This window comes from Colius striatus, chromosome 2 (genome assembly GCF_028858725.1).
Source record: "Colius striatus isolate bColStr4 chromosome 2, bColStr4.1.hap1, whole genome shotgun sequence".
In the NCBI taxonomy this organism is placed as follows: domain Eukaryota; kingdom Metazoa; phylum Chordata; class Aves; order Coliiformes; family Coliidae; genus Colius; species Colius striatus.
The window spans coordinates 69,851,304-69,872,125 of NC_084760.1; the positions used below are offsets into that span (position 1 = coordinate 69,851,304).

General features: G+C 39.7%; 1 protein-coding gene across 3 annotated transcripts; it reads right to left on the bottom strand.

Moving 5' to 3' along the window:
• Positions 1 to 2,504: 2,504 nt before the first annotated feature.
• On the bottom strand, positions 2,505 to 19,900 carry GNG4 (G protein subunit gamma 4). Of its 3 annotated transcripts, none has more exons than XM_061989894.1 (3): positions 19,517 to 19,595; positions 12,815 to 12,920; positions 2,505 to 4,569 (listed from the first exon to the last, which is right to left on the bottom strand). In XM_061989894.1, exons 2-3 carry the CDS (start codon positions 12,908 to 12,910, stop codon positions 4,441 to 4,443), a joined length of 225 nt encoding a protein of 74 aa, XP_061845878.1. In that variant the 5' UTR covers positions 12,911 to 12,920; positions 19,517 to 19,595; the 3' UTR covers positions 2,505 to 4,440. The 3 variants fall into 3 exon arrangements, with proteins under 3 accessions (XP_061845878.1, XP_061845877.1, XP_061845876.1); XM_061989893.1 differs by lacking the exon at positions 19,517 to 19,595 and adding an exon at positions 19,762 to 19,900 and having other exon boundaries at positions 2,506 to 4,569; XM_061989892.1 differs by lacking the exon at positions 19,517 to 19,595 and adding an exon at positions 19,809 to 19,900 and having other exon boundaries at positions 2,507 to 4,569.
• Positions 19,901 to 20,822: the final 922 nt, after the last annotated feature.

A 20,822-nucleotide genomic window follows, 5' to 3' on the forward strand; every position in this document is an offset into this window, starting at 1 on the left:
TAAATATGCAGGCAGCTGTAACATTTTATATAGTGCTTTTAATCTTGCTCACTATTTTTCACACATTACAGTAATATTTAAGTCAGACTAATGACTTGAAATATGACTAGTTTTCAATATAAGAAGCCTGTTTCTTAGGAACCACTCATTGCCAAAAACTCCTTGAAGAAAAATATCTAGATTCCAATGCAGACACAAAGGAGAGACAGAACTACGTCATTTGCTAGGAAAATTATGTATACAGATTTTTACCCATATACAATGAAGAGATAGGAAAAACTATGTAATTAGGTGCTCCCAAAGAACATTTTTTATTACTCATTCAATATCAGAAATCCAACTGGATAAATGACTGCTATATTAAAAGTTCCAGGCTTTCATATGGGCCCCTACAGAATATTCTTGAAGCATTCTTTCCTTCAGGTGGAGCTAACCCTATTTTAAGTCACTGCAAAACTGTTTTGTTACAATGTCCTTCTGAATCTTGTATTTTCCCTTGTGTCACTGACAGCAAAGTTTGCATTTAGTTTAATCTATGGTGTGACCTAGAATAGCTTAATTTAAACTTCCCTCCATTTTTCCCCTCCAACCATAATTTTGTAAAGGTTCTTTATCAGCATGAGCCAAGCATCCTGCTACCAATTTAATACATGGTATTGGAAGCAAAGAAAAGAAATTTGTTACATAATAGAGAGAAGAGAAGCAGTTTTTAGTATTGAAATGATGACATTTGAAATTCAAAGTAAACCAAGGAGGAATGCAAAACAGATGGCCCCAGAAGCCTACCAGTACATTTAATCCACCACTGGGAAGTCTCATTTCATCAGAGCATCAGGATATGAAGAAAGGACTGTTAATTACATGTCAAAAACTCCTTGTATCCAACTTTTGCTCCGAGGTTCTCATCCTGTGAGATGTGCTGCGAGCAATGCCCAGAACACGAAGTGACAAGCTTAATTGCATATTAAATAAAACTGTGAGAGAGTAGGATGCTAGGACAGTAACAGGCCTGGTCTTGCTCTCATTGAAGTTAGTGGGAATCAAATCAGGCAGTTTGATGAAAATAAAAACTCTTGCTTCAGCCCACAGGAAACTTACTGTGAGACAAAGCCAGATTTTGGACGTGTTGGGTTTGTTTGGTTTTTTTTAACATCACGCTATACTTCACAATATAATATGCACTTATCTTCAGAAAGATGTCCAAGAATTTTCAGCTTTTTTTGTGTAGAGTTTGAGGCAAGCTGTCTGAGCATGAAACTCAACTATAAATAACTATAAATTTTGAGCTGAAAAGTCAAAGCAGCAAAAAAAAAAGTATTAATGAGGTCCTCCCTCAGTCTCCTCCAGGCTGAATAGTCCCAGGTCCCACAGCCTTTCCTCATAAGACAGATGCTCCAAAAGCAGTAATAACAAACCCATTTTATGGTTTGGAGGGAATGGAGGAAAGGACAGTCTTTTAAATGTTCATCTGTGGATCCAGCTGGCATTAAAAAAAACCCAGAGGATGCCTTTGTCTTCAGAGAGTCAATATTTTGATAGTGTTCATGAATAAGACATACATTATTATATGATCCAAAGCTGTTACAATTATTTGTAACTGATCTGCAAGATCTCCCTCTTTTTTTTCCTCTTCAAATTTGCAGTAGCATATATTCATTCAAGGAACTTACTAGTAAGTAAGACTACTGATACTAGAGAAAGCTATCTAGTTTTCCAGTAAGGAGTTATGCTTATACCTCTTCAGATGCACTATTGACATCTACTAGAATAAATATGCAATTTACAATATTCCATGAGCTGCCTTTTTTAACATTAGAAGCAAGAAACCATCTTGATAAAAATCTTTTTCCTTAAAGTTACAAACTGATGAAAGCCAGCTATTACAAGCGTGAAATATCCAACACCTTCACCACCTCTTCTGGAAAAAATCTGAACAAAACCCCTGAAGTCCAAACCTGTAACATTCACCTCTTGTGAAAACTAACTCTGGATTTTTGTAAACACAGCTCTTCTAACTAGCAATGCTCCAAACTACTGTGAAATATTTCAATCTCAGAACCTCAGACGCTAATTGGAAACAGACAGCAAGCTGTTTGCAATACCGTACTAAGCTGTGGAAATGTTGTTATTTTAGACGGGAATGTTAATGATGAGCCACAAATGCAAGTTGTTAGAAAGCCTTTGAGAATAAAGCTGTATGCCCTATATTCCCCTCCTGTGCTGTTCCAGCTAAAGCCATACATGCAGAAGGACGAATGAAAATGTTGCCATGGTGATCTGAGCAGTTACCAAATTACGTACAGAGTAGGAAGGATTCCCTAAAGAACCTTATTAAGCATTTTGTTGTTCCATTTTAACAAATATTTTCAGAAAGCCATTTTTATTTCACCAACAAAAAAATAGCTACTCAAGTGGCGAAAGACTATTTCCCTACCTCCAAAAACAAAGCTGAAGACACCAGGCATTAAGAGGTATTGTTAAAAGTTAGGAATGGGAATCTTAAGCTGAAAATTTTGAAATAGGAATGAAAGGTGAACCTAGCCAAGACCTGGTCAAGATATTGGAATGTTTTTCAGAACAGGTACTGTGAAGCACCTCCGTGCCTACTAGATTACTGTTGTCTTCAGCTGTCAAATTAAACCCCAAATCTTTAAATGAATGACATGCCAAAATTCCCCACTGATTAAAAGGAATATTGGGGCTTTACAAGAGGTAAATTAACACAGAGGGCCTGTGTTTGGCAGATGTACTGAATGAGCTGGCGCAAAGCAGAACTACGGTACAAAGCCACCTGTCTGGTGGGACTAGGCCAGTAGCTGAATGCAGCTGGGAACAGCACATTAGCCACATTGGCTAGCAAAGAAAACACCACCTCTACAATGCAAAACATCTTGTATTGCCCTTGCACAAAACACTACAACAAACAGTGATGGATGCTGTTAAAAATAAGGTGGAGAAGGTAAGTGCACTTTGAGCTATTTCACAAAATGGCCCTTTTTTTAGCATCTGAAGCTAGCATTTCAGTATACCCCAAGGCCCTCAGTTCCTCAAGTAGTCTTTGCCTTGCATTTAAGATGCTCATAGAATATAAATTTCTGGGGAGGAACCATATTCCATTATAAGCCCCTGTTCAGAGCCTCAACTTAGTTGGGACTCCAAAAAACTTGTCTCCCACCTTATGTGTGGGGCTGACTTCACAGGCATTTCTGAGGAGTGACATTTCCAGTATAGTGACACACTGCACATAGACAATACTGTAGTGAGAGAACTCACTACACCAGAGGAATTTTCACTTTTTTTTAAGGAGAATTTTCAAGAAAACCCAACCAAAGTCCATAACGTAACACTTGTTTCCATCATATGCTTTGATTGGGCTTTATTTTACTTAAGGAAGAATACAGGTCAGTCATATTCCATATCTCATCCTCTTCCTCCCACTGCACTTTAAACAAAGTCAAAACAAAAAACCTCACAGAACCTCCACAAATTACTTGTTGGTAACTCACCTTATTACTAACCTGTGGCTTCAAAAAATGCAAACTTAGTGGCTGCCAATGGCATAGTCGGCTGGCTGCATATTCTAGAACAACATTTATTTTTACCACTACTCCCCACCCCCATAAGCTCTTACTCTCATGGGTGAAAGCACGTAAAGAGCTACTTAGGAAATGTAATTTCCCTCCCCCTACTTATCAGGGCAGAATTCATCACCCTCCCCAAGACCCTCAGGAACAGCTGATATATTACAGTTCAGTTTACTTTCTGAAATAATTTGAATCATTATAATTCAATATAAGATACTGATGCATTTTTTCTACAGTTTTATTGATGCAGTCCTGGTGTGTAACTATACATCTTAATTTTGCTTGTAGTTACAACGTTGCTTTACTAAGATTGTTTTTGTAATCTAGTTTATTACAGTCTTCACAAAACATATTTATAAACACCACTTACTGTATAAGACTGATTCTTCCAAAATCATTGACACTTCCTCCTACACAGTGCTCCTTTAGGAAAGGTCACACTACTCTTTTTAGATACAAATTTGTAAAGGCAAATGAATTAAATACACCTTCCTAAAAAAATAAGAATTATACAAATTGCTTCAGAATTGGTATAACTCATTTGGGTTTCAGAAGAATCTATGACTGGCAAATATATCTACAATTTGATACTGTACTCAATACTTTCATTAAGACCAAAGGAATCTTTATGAGGAACTAGAATTAAACTTGTACACTGGTCTGAAAGACAAGAGTTACCTTGAACTTTTTACAATTTCTGGGGTTTATTTTTTTTTTAACCAGAAAATGCACTATTGTCTAAAAATATTGTACTTAAAGGTTAAGTATTGACATCTCCAGAAAAAAATGCTAAAAATAAATGCATGCAACACTGATAGCAAATTTTAGCTGATTACATTTTCAATTGAAAACTAACTCAAAGGATAGTACAAAAGAGTTTCTTCTCCCTAAAGGGATTTTCAGATGCAGGCACTGGAATAATGAGGGGATCTTCTGCAATATGAGCATCACAATATGCCAACAGATCTGCTGCAGCCTTGGATACCTAATAAAAAGGAAAAAAAAAAAAAGAGAACTACTGTAACAGTTAATTCTGAACCAACCAGCATTGCACAAGTATACTTCATATAAAACATGATAATGGAGGCTACCATAAAATTGAAGCTGATTGGCTTATTCTTTAAATTACTAGAGATCATGATTAGTAATTCTTATGCATCTTTTATTTAACATGAGATGGTATCAATTCATATGACTCATGTTCAGCTGTTCATCTCTTAACAGAAGAGAGGTCAGAAGCATATACTCATTAAAACATTTATATGCTAACAGCTCTTGAGTAATAGGGATTCTCCCTGAAGAATGTTTCTGTAGAGGCTGTCTGCTTCAGCTCTTATTCTCAATCGTTGGTTTTAGGATTTTCCACAAATGCTCTCTCTACCCTTTGCTCTTCTGGATGCAAAACAAACAAAAAGTTCTTCGGGCACATGACCATGTGATAAAAAAGAAACGGTACATCAGGAGCAACACTTGATCATCATGTGTCATAGCTCTCATTTAAGCTAAATTTTGTTCTTTTCAATGAAGTCAGCCTAATATATTCTACCAAGCAAGTTATTATAAGTAGTATTTCAATAATAGCATTAAACTTGATACTATCTTAACATTTTTTATCTTAATACTTTTATGCTTCTAAAATGAACAATTCTAAAGTTTTCAGATCCAGAATGTTGGTTTCTGTTTACTGAAAATTCATAGAATCATAGAATGGTAGGGGTTGGAAGGGACCTTTAGAGATCATCTAGTCCAACCCCCCTACAGAGGCAGGGTCACCTAGATCAGGTTGCACTGGAACATGTCCAGGCGGGTCCTGAAGACCTCCAAGGAAGGAGACTCCACAACCCCTCTGGGCAGCCTGTGCCAGGGCTCCATCACCCTCACAGTGAAATAGTTTTTTCCTTATATTTAAGTGCAACTTTTCGTGTTCCAGCTTCATCCCATTACCCCTTGTCCTGTTACTAGCTACTATAAAAAAAAGAAATATAACAGTGTGTTGGCATACAAGATGTAAAATGAAAACTGAAATACTCAACCATTTCAGCTGCAGCTGAAACCTTGTAACCTCTGCAGCTTTGTGCCATAATATTGGGGACATAGGCGTTCAGCTCCCAAGATAAGAAGGACATGGATCTCTTGTAGTGAGTCCAGAGGAGGGTCACAAAGATGACCAAAAGGATGGAGCACCCCTGCTGTGAAAACAGGCTGAGAGAGTTGGAGTTTTTCAGCCTGGAGAAAAGAAAGCCCAGGGGAGACCTTAGGCAGCGTTCCAGTACCTAAAAGAGCCTATGTGAAAGCTGAAGAGGGACTTTTTGCAAGGGCATGCAGTGATAGGACAAAGGATAATGGCTTTGAACTGAATGAGGGTAGGTTTAGAATAGGTATTAGGAAGAAGTTCTTCCCTGTGAGGGTGGTGAGGCACTGGCACAGGTTGTCCAGAGGAGCTGTGGCTGCTCCATCCCTGGAAGTGTTCAAGGCCAGGCTGGATGGCACCTTGGGCAACCTGGTCTAGTGGAAGGTGTCCCTGCCCATGGCAGGCAGGTTGGAACTAGATGATATTTAAGGTCCATTCTAACACAAATCATTCTACGATTAGGCTGCTGTGACTTATTTTTTCAACACTTAGAATGTATATAAGAGATATTTTTGTTCTGCTCAGCAAGACAGTTAGCCAGATACATACAACTATCTGCATCTCTTCACTTTGTGGAATTGTGAGAAATATTGATGTTGCTTTTGCAGAATTAGAAGGAAATGAAGACAAGGAATTTCGACTATCTGCCTCTGTGTAATGTAAATCAGTGGACTGACCATAAGACTGTTATGTTTGTTTGTAATGTTAACTAGAGTTTTAAATCTCAGGACTGTGGGGAATGGGTGATAATATACAAAAATCAGACATCCCCTGAGGGGATTGTAGGCGCCTTAAGAAGTTGTAAACCTTGGAGTACCTAATCAAGGGGGAAACAAGGGAGGGGCCTTGCGGCAGGGATAGGGAATAAAAGGCCGAATATTGTACCTGTCAGGTGTGCCTACTAGCTAGGACACCCGCTCTTGCAAGAAAGCTTAATAAAAGTGCTTCACTGCAGAGTCTGACCTGAGTCTTTTGCGAGAAAGCTTGATTTGTTTCTCACAGAATTACTGTATTTTCATTATTATGATAGCTGAGAGAGATAGGAAGTCCTTACAAAAATGTCTTTTCTCTGAACATTATGACAGCTTCTCCCCAGTAAAATGCTCAGGTCAACATGTTTGCACAACTATAGTGAAGAGGGAAAACAAATCAGATTTCTGTTATTTTTCTAGCATGTGTGTAATCACTGTCAGCTTTAGCTTCCCCACACCCTTCTTACTTTGGCTTGAGTCCACTTCACAGTAGGCTTCAGATTAGACCTATGAAGTCAATGGGTGTTGGATCAGGATTCACATGAAATTTAAATAAACTTCTGGAAGAAAACGATTGGCTTTTTATTTTTTAAATATCCACTAAAACATGCCTTTGCAGAATGCTTAAATCCATAAATTACCTATGCTTGGCATTCTAGTTATAGACTGCCTCCTAGCAGAGGAAGCAAAGGTGTTGAGTTACTTAATTTGCCTTTGAACTGGCTTGTAAGACAAAAGGGTGGGCAGAGACAGACACTACATATGAATAAAAAGTTGCTGGGACAAAGCAAAGAAGACCGAGCATGCAACTGACCAAATAAGCAGAGAGATTCCAATACTGCTCAAAAGAGAAGCATGTCAAACAAAAACATGTGGAAAATGACAGACTTCCAAGTCCAAAGAAAGGATTCTAATTATTTTCAGACATATTTCAGTTAGTTCCTTGCTAAGAATGAGCCTCAGGGTGTGAGGGCACTGTCTAGAATAGAGGTACAGCTGTCATAAAAAGAAACCAGGAAAGCTATCATATTGCAAATTTTCCTTTTAATTTACTTCTGAATTTTTAAAAAGCAGATTATCCCAAGAAAGGCACAATGTAGACAGACTATGAAATTCCTATCAAGCCCAAAAAAGATCAAAAGACAGAGAACATTATTTTCTTTGCTAATGACCTCTGCTGTACCTCAGCAAAGTATAAATTAGCACAGAATGTATCCACTGAAGAGGAGGTTAGCACATTTCCAGTAATGTTAGGAGGAATGCACTGCCACAGCATTTTGGAGAAGTATTTCAAGTAATGAAAGTCACCAGAACAGTCAGAATTATTTAACATACTAATTTCCCCACATTCTCTCAGCTATCCGTCTCAAATTAAGGCAGATCTATGCTCCAACTTAGTTATCCAGTCCTGAACTCATGCATTCAAACAAATGAAGCCAAACTTGGAGCCATAGGTGCTCAGAAAAAGCTCAATGACATTTTCAATGCTATGTCATAATAAACGTTACTGGCATAAACCCTAATTGAAACCTGGTCTAATTCACTGAGTCCCAGAGATAGGCTTTATTAAAGATGCCCAGCATATTTCACCTTCAATTATTAAGATAACCAATAAGTTTTAATAAGTTTTTAAGTAGACTGACCCTACAGAAGCAGAGAAACAACACTGGACTTCAACAGACCTTCCAATATCTATCTTGTTTGTTCCACGTATGGATAAACAACACAGCCTGAGTATATTGCATTTTGTATGATGGAAGAGAAGTACAATTTGAATTATCATTCTTAGAAGGTATAAACCCAGTAATATCATTTTCCAAATGTTTCTTTACCTATTACTATGCTTTGACATCATATACCAATAAAAAGGATTTTTACTAGCAAAAGCACAATGAAAGTTTTTGTATCTAACTGGTCCTTTAATGCTGGTAAGAATGCCATGAAGCAGAGCAAATCACTTTGTTCAGCATCACAGTGTTTAAATCACAAATTAGTTTTAGACAAACTATAGAATGATTTAGTACAAAACAAACCTGCAACAAGCAACTGAGGAACATGATCACATTTCAGCACATTGTCATAAGATAAACCTGCACTAGGTCATGTATTTTCATCCTTTAAAAAAATAAAAGGGTTGGGGAGGAAAAAATCTTCCCACTGGGCTTACAAAAGTGAATTATGGACACCTCTTTGCTGAAAGTGATGCAGCTCAAGCTTGCAAATGAACTGATCACATTCCTGGAGCAATGAAAACATTTTTTGTGGCTGTGAGAAGCCTTGGCTGCACAGTCAGAACGGTGGCCAAAAAAAAGAGTAAAACACAGTGTGGCCTCCAGCAAGTTTCTTGCTCACTGTTATTATTCAGAACAACAGTGGCAGAAGAGCTATGTATGGAGCATCACACTAAGGCTACAGCAGTGACAGCTGTTTGTCATACGTCAGCACGCGGAGGTTGCCTAGTGGCCAATATTGTGGTTTGTTACTGTGCAAAATCATGTGCTGATCATCCTCTGTGTGTCAGGGAGGCAGTTAAATAAAGGCCACTGTGTCCCAGAATGGTAGGTGTTGGAAGGGATCTCATCTAAGTCCAACCCCACTGCTAAAGCAGGATGACCTAGATCAGGTCACACAGGAACATATCCAGGCAGGTTTGAAAATCTCCAGAGAAGGAGACTGCACACCCTCCCTGGGCAGCCTGTGCCAGGGCTCCCTCACCCGAACAGGAAAGAGGGGTTTTTCCTCATGTTCACAGGAAGTGGAACTACCTGTGTTCCAGCCTTTGTCCATTACCCCTTGTCCTGTCACTGAGCACTACTGGAAACATCGTAGTTTTCACTCACCTTTAGGTTTATTTATAGCTGAATGTTGCTGGACAGTTTCAGAATAGCTTTGATCAAGAATTAAACAAAACGTGTAATTTGAATATTCAAATTAAGCTAACACATTTATCATTTCATCTCTCCTACATAATACTGCTTGGTCTACAGATACCAAGTAATTTATATATACTGCAGAACTGGCTAAAGAAAAAAAAAATCAGACTCTATTTTGACTGATGAACTCTAACAAAGTTAACATTTCATTTTTATTAATCTTCTAAAGTGCACAGATAGAGAGGATGGAGTATATCAGTATCGTGCTGATCCCACATTTTATACAATTATTTTTAGTCCATGTAGTGAAAAATACATCTGGTTGCCAAATTATCAAAAGAAAAAAAAACAGAAAACAAAACACTCGACCCTGATGCTTTAAACAATTAGTCTCAGGAAGACTGTGGAATTTTACCATTACATTTCAGAATAACAGAAGTGATAAAAACAGCCAAAGTTAGAACGTAATCCTGTTAGCTGCACTAATAATTATAAGTTTCAATGACAGGGCAAAATGCTGCAATTACTATGTCACCTGTCTTGTCATGGATTGTGACTAATTACCATCCTTGCTGTGACACCCACTCTGCTTATCCTTTACATCTAAAACAAAAAGATTCACACACGTTTATTGGCAATCTCACTGCTTATCTCCCAACACTATTCAGAATCAGTTAGGAATATTTTCTATCTTCTTAAGAAAAAAGGAAACACAATAATAACTGATACATTAAGATTCTTAAATGTCAGAGCACTCCTTGCTTTTCTGCTTGCAAAGAGAAGATTAAATAGTGCTTTATTCTAGGGATGACTCTGATAAAGCATCAATATTATCTTTGCTTTCTCAATTTTACTGCTAGCATCATTGGAAAATGTATTATTCTACTAGTCACAAGGCCACTGTTCATCTTCATTTGATGTTCCCTAGATTGGAATCTGCATCTCCTGTTTTCTACTTACTTCATTATAATTCTAGCTTTTCCTCCTGTGGGGAAGTAAGGCAGATTCAATTTATGACCCTTCTGGGATTCTTAGGGTTTACAAAAACTCATCACAGTAATACCCTTTGCAAGCTATCAATCAATACACCAAAAACTTTGTCCTCCTCTTTTAAGCTGTCCTCTTTCTCTCAAACCTCAATGGCAAGTTGTCTTTGTGGAACCTCAAAACACTGCACTGTTTGCTGCTCTGACTGGTTATAGGACATGATTTTAAAATCAGATGAAAAATCCAGAACACAGCAGGGAATGGGCAGCTGTCAACATACTTCTACCTACAGGATTTTAATTGAGCAGACCCAACTCTTGCTGGTCACAGCAGCTATTGTGTATGGAAAACAAAGTGCCTCTGTAGTAGAAGAATGATCTGGAACTTCTGATTCTCTAGTTAATAACACAGGCACTTTTTTAACATTAACAATGTGGTCTATTATGGGAATAACCACTTGGGTACACCTACTTGCAAACACAGAATTTAATGAAATTACTTGGAAAGCCTGAATCTTCTGTTAAATGCCTATCTAGTTTAAGCAGAAAGTTAACTACGTTAATTTCTCTGCTTTTACAGTTATGATCCAAGAACCCCAAAACTTCTGTTGAAACCACTGCAAAGTCTCTTGGTCAAATTTGGCTATCCTGCATCATACACTCAACTGTTTCAAGATTAAAAGCAAAGCAGATCTTGAGAGAATAAAAAGTCAAGCAAGCTCTTTTCACAATCCCTCTGTTCGAAGAAATTCTAAAAATCAAACACTTTGCAAATTGTATTTGGTTTATGTTAGTATAGGAACTATCAGAATACTGAAACACATCAGATTTTTTTGGTGCCTTTTTGGTCACATGCTGTTTTGAGAGCTGAGATAATTGCACTCTCAAGCTATCTGGTTTTTAGGTCTGCCACACTTGCTAATAACTGTGTTAATTAAACTAACTATAAAAATAACCTATGTCTTTCTTCCATATGTAATTAAGAACATTATACGTCTAACTAATGAAACTATCAGCATAACTGAGCTAATGATGTGGTATGTGAAAGTTAATACTGATTATGTAAGTTTAAGACAATCTACTAAGTCTCAACAATTTCAAACACCAACAAATGGGGACATATTTTCCCGAGGCTTTCCTCTGCCACTCACACACTGTTCCTTTTTGTCAGCTCTGTTGCTCATGCAGCTGCAATATGACCTCACTGAACATTCCCTTACTGAAGGAAACAGAAATACCTGTCCCTATGAACAGACATCTATTACATGATGAATTTGTTGAGACACTATATAACACAGAAACTAGTTTTGCAAATTCAGTGGTCCTACAAGACACTGCTGAAAACTGCAACAAAATAGAGCAACTGAAATTTCTGTTTTCATATAAGCAAGATTGTCTGCTCACATGAATTGCATTAATGTTTCTGAATTGCAAGCACTCTCTTTCCAGTTAGTGAATTTATGATCCAATACTGTTTAAAAGCCATAATTATATACTACTGTACCCATGATGACTATATGTAGAATTTCAGCACACAGGATGAATGAACAAATAGATTAAGACATGAAGAATTTAATGTACAACATTTCTAAACTGTCCTACTGAGTTTGTAACCTCAGTTACAAACAGTTATCGTTTGTAACAACTTAAAGCTATTTGCAGAGAAACAGCTTTGGTTATTGATTATTTAAATGTGTTCCTTTTTCTAGTCTTTCTATTGCTAAACTCTCCTTACTTGCAGAGGCTGGATTATTAATTCCCTATTTTCAGAGATGGAGAGAGTAAAAGAGATGAGCTTTTATTTCTTAAAACTTACTATGATGTCTTTAGTTTTTAGGTGTTTGATTTGTTCACAAAATTTTAGCTGAGTGAAAGGCAGACCCACAGGAAAGACTAATCCACAGGCTTTTCTAGTTAAAAACATTGAGAACCTCTGTTTAACAGTACCTTTAGTTAAAATATTTAATCCATATACATTTAGAGACACGATAAAACCAAATCTTCACATAGAATAGGCTCTCAAGTGTAAAGAATTATAACTGAACATTGTGATCATATTTATTTTTTATGCAATAATGTCTGTGCAAAAACAAAACAAATCAAATTCAGTTCAGCTCATCATTATTCAAAAGTACTGTAATACCTTAAAGACTTATTCCAGTTGTTAAAGGAGAGCAACATAGAAACCTGAGTTGCATGTATACTCAGCTACAGGTGACAAAAGCTGGCATCTGCCAGCTGATTTTAAATATTTCACAAAATATCACTTTTGACGGATATAAAAGGCACTCATATAGATGTGGTCTAGAATCCAGTCTTTGGAAATCACTTCACTAGAATCAAGCAGTTTGTACGTAACTAATTCACAGTACTGAATATTGTTTTGTAACTGAACACAGGTTTTTTTAATTTCAGCTGATCAATTAAGGGAGGCTGCCCTATAAATTAGTGAGTTAATTCAAAACATCAATAATAAATCCAAGTTTACCTTCATTCTATCCATGTATGCTTCCATTTTTAATTGTTCCACGGCTTTCCTGGCTTGAGATATATTGGTTGTGTTGTTTGACACTAGTTCCTTCATTTTGTTTTTTCTAGAAGAGACAAAGTTGAGACAACTTAATAGTACAAGTAGCAAATACAGCAATTAGTGAGAGGACAATTACCTGAACTCTAACCAGTCCTCACCCTCCACAATGACACTGCCAGGCTGTGGGTCACAAGTAGAAACTGGACACCAGTTATTTCTGTTCTTTTGTTCAATAACACTTTAGTGCACTACATATTTGCATCCTCCACTGCCCATATTCAATCTGAATTCCGCAAACAGCATACAAATGCAGAGTACCTGGCCACTGTTTCAGTGCAGAAATGGTTGCCTTGGTTCAGATTGCCAATGCAGAACAGCTGCTCCCACACAGACTTTGCAGCCATTAAGCAGTTTGGCTCCATACCACAGTTACATACAATAATATGAGAACAAGTTCAGGAATGTGTGCAATGGAAACAAATGCCAAACTGCACTCAACAAGTATCAGAAAGAGAGAAATTATAAGACAGAGAATGAGTAAAAATTCTGACCATAGATTTAAGGAGTTAAGACACGAAGTAACATGACAAGAAGAAACCATGCAGTGGTTTCCAAGTTTTTGTTTACACATTCCCAGTGAAGGCTACAAATGACTGAAAACCAGTAGAGTACACTATACAGTACAGGAACACATAACTTCTAAAGAGATCTGCAGATCTTGGGAAAGGACATCTAATTAAGGTATGCCAGTGTTTGGTTTTCTTGCATTTCTACTCCTTGAGGTCTTGAGTCTAAGTCTATCCCATATCATACAGTCCTCAGCATTGTTACCAGATTAGTTAAGATGACTACATTTTGAGCCTCGAATAACTTACAGTGCACATGACCCAGGTGGTCTCTATTGTTAGGAGACCTGGTGCTGGCACCATTATGCAGCACTGGTCTAGCCAATTAACAGTTAATGTTTTGAAATCATTAGAAATTGAGCTAAGCCCGCATGGAAAGAAAGATATGATACAGATGAGCTAGACATGTCCTGGAGTACTTAGACTACCTAGTAAGACTAGGTGCTGAGGTTTCAATCAGCCAAAACATTCACTTATCATCCTGTATATATGGTATGCCACAAGTGCCACCTGAAGCAAGACTAATCTAGCACCGAGTGCTAGCACCAATATGGAGTTAGGCAATGCAAGCACACAGGGGATGGGACACAGGAGAAAACACACAAAAGGGGGTATTTGGCATTGCTGCCAAAGAGTTTTAGGCTTAAGCCTTTTGAAACAAATACTTGTAGCTTACTTCTGGACAAGAAGTGAACACTTAGAACTACACAACTTTCCCCTCTTGCACCCCAACAGCTTACCTGATCCAGTCACTGGGAGATAAGATATACATAGGAAATTCAGTAGGAGACAGGAGATGCTTTCATAAAAAAAAGTATATATGTCTTAAGCATGTTCAACAGAAGTATGCAACTGAAAGCACAAAAAGAATGAATAATTTTTTATCTGCTTTGATTTTGCAAAAGACAGATGTTCAAAGACAAGACAAAGATGGCTGTTTCTTCTCATTTCTACAATCAGTAGCCTGGGCTGTAAAGTGGGATGATGGAATACAAACGTAATGCTGAGCCATACTCAACACTAATTTGAAGAAACAAAATCTTTTGCAGCACTTGTAGATGTCTAGGCAGGGGAAACACTACCTTAATATATAATAATTGTGCCAAACAAAACAAGAGCTTTAACATATGCCAAGACAAACAACAGGATTCTGTACAAGTGTGTGTCATTTGAACGGAACACAAGTTTTCCCCTTGCGTGCACTGACAAACTAAAATCGTGTCAGAACATTGTAGCTTTGTTTTGGTTTTTTCTGTCTTTGTTTATAATCTTCTAACTCATATTCCTCACAAGGCAGAGAACTGAATACATGTGGAGGAACTGGCTTTGCATAAAATGCCATGTAAGGAACAAAAACCCACAACCAACTACAATTTTCCTTCAAACAATTTTCAGATCTGCTTTGACTTGCAATGGATAAGCAGAAAGGACACAAGACATTCACAAGGGCAGAAGGTTCTGAATTACAGCTCATCTGTGGACTTTTTGTTCAACTTAGCCCCCTAGCTTTTAAGTCTTGACCTATCCATAAGGATAAGAATAAACACATTTATCTTTGTTTACAAAATGACACTCCCACAACTATGAATCATCTAAATTTTGTTAGCATCTTCACTAGATTAGCTAGAGTACTAATGACCACGGAGACAAAAAAGCTAAAGCTAAATGAAGTCACAAAACCATTTCTACATTTGGTGCAGCCCAAGCTCAGAGGCAAATTAGAAATTTAATTTTGAGTAATACATTTAAACAAAACTGAATTAAGCAACTGAAGCACCATGAACAGTCCAGAGAATCCCAGATCTCCGAAGCTTTTCTGGTAATTTATTCAATCAAACTGTAAAAGTTATAAACACTCTAACTAGACAATAGGAACCGTCATTGGCTGCATCAAAGTTGGCAACAGCACTGTTTCTAGTACTTCCAGCTAGTTTTTAAGTATCTACTGGGTAAGAGATTAAAATCAAAAGACTTTTGAAAAGGTTATTAGACTCAAAAATGCTTTAAAAAATCCAAAACATGGTTCCAAAACTATGCCACAAATGTAATATGTCCTTACCTGTGTTCTGAAACAGCAAATAGGGAAAAAATTAAAATAGAAAATATACAATCAGAATAAGAGGCTTCATGAGAAGAGATTTAAAAAAGAAAAATGTCTGGTACTAGATGTTTCAGCCACTGGAGACAATTTCCACTTACCCCAAGTAAGAGGTTTGTTTATACTCTAAAGCACAAACATTTGTTCTGTTCCATATCCTGCTCCTACTCTGGCCTTTACACGCACTTAAATATTTAACTACCATATTTCTGGAAGTGCTTAGTATTCTCTTAAGTATCTAATCTCTTTTTTTCATACAGACAGTTCTGGTTTCAGAACTTTATGAGACGGATTTTTCCTGTTTCACGTTTCACTTACCAAACTGCATATATCTCAGCCTTCTCTTACTCTGCAAATATAGTACCTATTTGAGCATCAATAAAGGCTGTTGCATGGGGGGTCATGCTGACAATGAGAATTGCACTCATTTTCAAACCAAGCTGTGAAGAACTGGTCTTCTCTGCAGGCAAAGCTTTGGATGAGACTGGGTTCTGCTCTCCTTATGACCTGTGATGTTCTTTAATGAAATAATATTGTTACTTAGAAATAAAGCTCTGGAGAGAGAAGAATTTTTAATCACAAGAGAGGCTATTACATAGTCTGTCGCTGAATAACCATCCTTTGGAATGTGAGGAGGCTTCCTCCTTCAAGCACCCTCTCCTGGGATCTCTTTTGGTGTTTCCTTTGAGGCTGCAGCCTGACAAACACAGCTCAGACCCTATCTCCTAAGACAGCTCCTTTTAAATAGCCAAGTATTCTCCAGGCCTTTAGACTCCTGGGAAAGCACAATTCGCTTTGTATTGTATCACTGAATGGTTTGGGTTGGAAGGGGCCTTTAAAGGTTATCTAGTCCAAACTTCTGCAATAAGCAAGGACATCTTCAAGTACATCAGGTTGCTCAGAGCCCCGTCCAGCCTGACTATTGAATGTCGCCAAGTCTGGGGCATCCACAGCCTCTCTGGGCAGCCTGCGCCAGTGCCTCACTCCCCCTTCATCATAAAAGTTTCTTCCTTATATCTAGTCTAAATCTACCCTCTTTGTTCAAATCCATTACTCCTTGTCCTCTTGCAATAGGCCTTGGTAAAAAGTTTGTCCCCATCTTTCTTATAGGCCCCTTTAAATACTGAAAGGCTGCAAGAAGGTCTCCCTGAAGACTTCTCCAGGCTGAACAATCCCAAGTCCCTCAGGCTTTTCTCATAGGAAAGGTATTCCATCCCTCTGATCATTTTTGTGTCCTTCCTCTGGACTTGCTCCAACAGGTCCTTGTCTTTCCTGTGCTGAGAACTCCAGAGCTGGACACACCACCGCAGGCGGAGCTCTCACCAGAGCACAGTGGAGGGGCAGAATCACCTCCCTCAGCCTGCTGGCCATGCTTCTTGTCATGCTCAAAAGGAATAAATTCTCCCATCTTTCACATTACCTAAAAAAGCCCTGAACCAGAAATTACTCAGCTGGGTTCACTAATATTCATTTGCGGTTGTTTTTCCAGTGGCTCCCTATTAAGTTAGATCGACAGACATACAGAAGTCCTGATAATCACCGTAGTTACAGTAACTATGTTAGCAATCAGACTACGTGCAGTCTACACATTACTGATGCATGCCAGTGCTAGACCTAGACTACATAGGAGCTCATTTATTCACTGTATTTTATGCAACACAGTGAGCTCATTAATCTAGCCCCTGTGACTCTTTAAGGGGAACTCTAATCACGTTAACAAAGAATAGTGACAGCAGCTACATGGCCTTTTTCAGCCAAGCAGTTTCTGCTGACCAGCACACGACGCCAGCCAGCCGCTTCCCAAAGCGCTGCTCCTGAAAGCCGCACAGCAACTGCATCCCAGCCAATTGCATTTTCTGGGGTTTGAGGTTTCTTTACCACACATGAACTTCATCCTTTTTCTGGGTGCATTTAAGTTATTTGTGCCAAAGATCTTCATCCCCAGGGCTCATGAAAATGCTTTCGAAGAGTAACTTTCCTTTATTTGTTTTCAGAATAGATTATATTGTACCGAACAGCACTTAGCTGAATAAACATTTGCAGGTACAGCTTGACCTCGTAGGTTGTATTCCTTACTCCTATACATTTACTGAACTTTACAAATACTTGTTAGTAAAGTGCAGAAGAAGTCTGAAAATGTGAGTAACGTTGAAGCAAAATTTAATTTTTAAGCTCTTCAGTACAGGCTTCTACAAGCAATATAGATTAAAAGCTGCACTACAGTTTTTACCTCTCCAAGTATGACCTCAAAACTCCTTATCAAACATGAGTGACCCAGAGAATTCATTCTAAAAAGCCCTAAACCCAACTGTTGCCTTTTATTTTATTTCAGCAATCTAAAATGATGGACCTGAAATCATTAAAATAGAGAATCTGGGGTTCATGACTCTGAAGAACACCTTCCACATAAAGCTCTGTGCTTCTTGGAACGTGCAGTACAACAGAAAAGTTAACCCAATCACCAAGATAAGTCCCAGTGACTAGCAAGGAATCATCCCAAAATAATGACCTGCAAATCACATTCTAAATTGCAGAAGGAGTCCTACTTTTCATTATACACTTGTCAACATAACAGGGATATAAACAGCAAAATGTACAGCCACACAGCCTATCAATGGCAAACTGATGTATCAAACGAATTTCAAGGAAGGGGACTGAAAAAAAAAAAAAGTAAAAAGAAAGCTCTACAGTTGCTGTTTAGGTAAGAGAAACTTTAGAAACACCCCTGCACTAGCTATCTGAGCTGACATCACTGTCCACACAACATTCCCCTTCATCTGCAGGGCACAAAGGGGACAGAAACAACTGCCCCGGCTATCTCTGCTCTTACTCTAAGATGACATAGTTGACATACCACACCTGACATAGCTCTGGAGAGGGAGGGAGGTGAAGGAATCCTTTTGCTTTCTCTATCCCACAGCTCCACAAAGAAATAATAGAAAACTACTACAATTTTATACTTCCTCCACTAAGTAAAAGCTTAATAGTATTAGCAGAAAGGATCACATGAAAGGCAAGACTCCTGTTCACAATAAGGGGAGAATATAATTTTCTCTCCATAAACATGGTAACTTCAAAAATACCTTCAAAAAAAACTGATCATGTAACTGCAAACCAGCCAAACTTCAACAGCTCAGTTTTCATCTAACCAAGGTCCTATGCCCTGTCCAACTGTTGAATTACAAAAATTCTTGCTACCCTGCTCAAATCTTTTACAAAAAAAAAATCACCTCACTAATCAACATTTAAAAATCTAAAGAAACCTATGTCTAACCCAGTGTGTGACATTTCACAAGGACAGTCTTTCTGTACAACAGATGCCATCAACATCCATGTTACGTGCATAAGTTATGTGCACCGTCCAGCCAACCATCAGAGACTCAGCCTGTGAAAAAAAGTAGAGACCTGCTATTTTACCCCTTCAGGTAACTTTAAGATAGCTGTGACTTTTAAAATAAATATATGGGGAAGTTTGATTATTCCACTCAAATCCCGATTAAAATGTATTTTAATCCAACTATAATTAACAAACTAGAGAAGATGCCTCCGAAAAGCGTGACGCCTTATTACCTGCAGGACAAAAACATTTTCCAAGTCTTTATTGCGAGTTTTCTGTCTTGCTGAGCTACCTTAACCGTTTTGCTGTGCACATTAGTAACTACGACCAGCAGCAAGTGGGCAGTAACATTTATTGCCTCATCAGCGCGGAGCAGCCAGCAGTAAAAGCCACCGCACCAGCGGCCGAAGGAAGGGTCAGACCCCAGAGCGCCGCCCGTGGTAAGAGCTGCCCGCGGTCGCGGCGGTTTTCCGGACCAGGGCGGTTCTCCGCGAAGACAAATGCCACAACGAGACCCCGCAGGCCAGAACTGACTTCAGCGGACAACCGGGTAACCCCGCCAGGCGCGGCCACCGGCGCCTGACAGTGGCGTCGCTTACCGACCGCTGGCGCGACCGGCCGGGCTACCGCTGGGCAGTAACGGCCGCCGGTTTCCCCAGATCGGAGCCTTCGCAGGGACGGAGAAAAGCCCGGACAGCAATACCGCTACCCCCGCTCACCAGCCTAAACCCCTGCCGGGGCCGCTCCCAGCCACCCTGTCCTGGCTGCCCCTGCGCCTCCCCCTGCCGCCGCTTCAACCACCCTCATCGCGCCTCGCCCCCCCCCCCCCGGCACCTTTCCCCACCTCCCGCGCGGCGGCGAGGTCTCTCCCGGCGCCGCCGGGTCACGCACCGTTCAGGGCGGCAGCAAGCAAGGGCCGCGGGAGGCTGCTGGCAGCCCGGCTCGGCGCCCGGCGGCGGCACATGGCGCGGCGGGCGCTGACGGGCGGGGTGGGGCGGGGCGAGGCGGCCGCGGCCAACGGCTGCCGAGGCCAACGGCTGCCACCGCCCTCGCGCCCCCGGCGGCACGGCCCCCGCCCGCGGCGGCAGCACGCGGAGCGGCGGGCACAGCGGGCCCGCAGGAGACCTGGAGGCGCAGGCCCGCCCCCGCCGGCCGCCGGCACGAAGCAGCAAAGCCTGGATGACACGGGAGTGTAACAGCCCCCGAGTGCCTGTCCCTTGCTCGCGGCGAAGAAAGGGAGGATGAAGTGGAAAATAAAAGCAGCTCAGTGTAAAAAATGAGACACCGCTGTGGGAGAGGGACTGCCAACACTCACCTGGACATGGCTAGTACATCAGAGTAAGACAATTTAGCTTCATAGATTTTTGTATACTTTTCCATTAAAAATTTGACAGTCGGGGCAGTGAAAGTGCCAACCAGTATTTTCAACTAAAAAAGCTGTCTGCTCCAATAATTAACTCCCTGGCAAGACTACCGTCATCCCACTCTCATTGAGGAGGGTGACGGTATGCAAAACTTCATTTATTTTGTTCTCTGCCAAGGTGGCTGGTCCCACGGGGGAGATGTGCATTTGCCACCCTTCTACCCTGCAATCAGCCTTTTTTTCTCGTTTCCTCTTAAGAGAGTAGAGGCATTTCCAGGTCACATTTGTTTTCTATACAAAAAGACCCATTTTTAAAGCCTCTTCACAGACTGAGACAATAGCTTTAAGGGTGGGGGGGGCTTGGGAAAAGGAAACACAGCAGGAAGAAGGTAAACGTCAGTGAATATAGGTAAATTCATAAGCTTACCTTGAGTTCCAGAAAATGATTTGAAACTTAACTGGCCCATGCTGCTGCTGTTTCATTACCATTTAATTGCATTATTGTTCTAACAAAAGGCTCTGTTTACCAGAGAAAGGAGTTA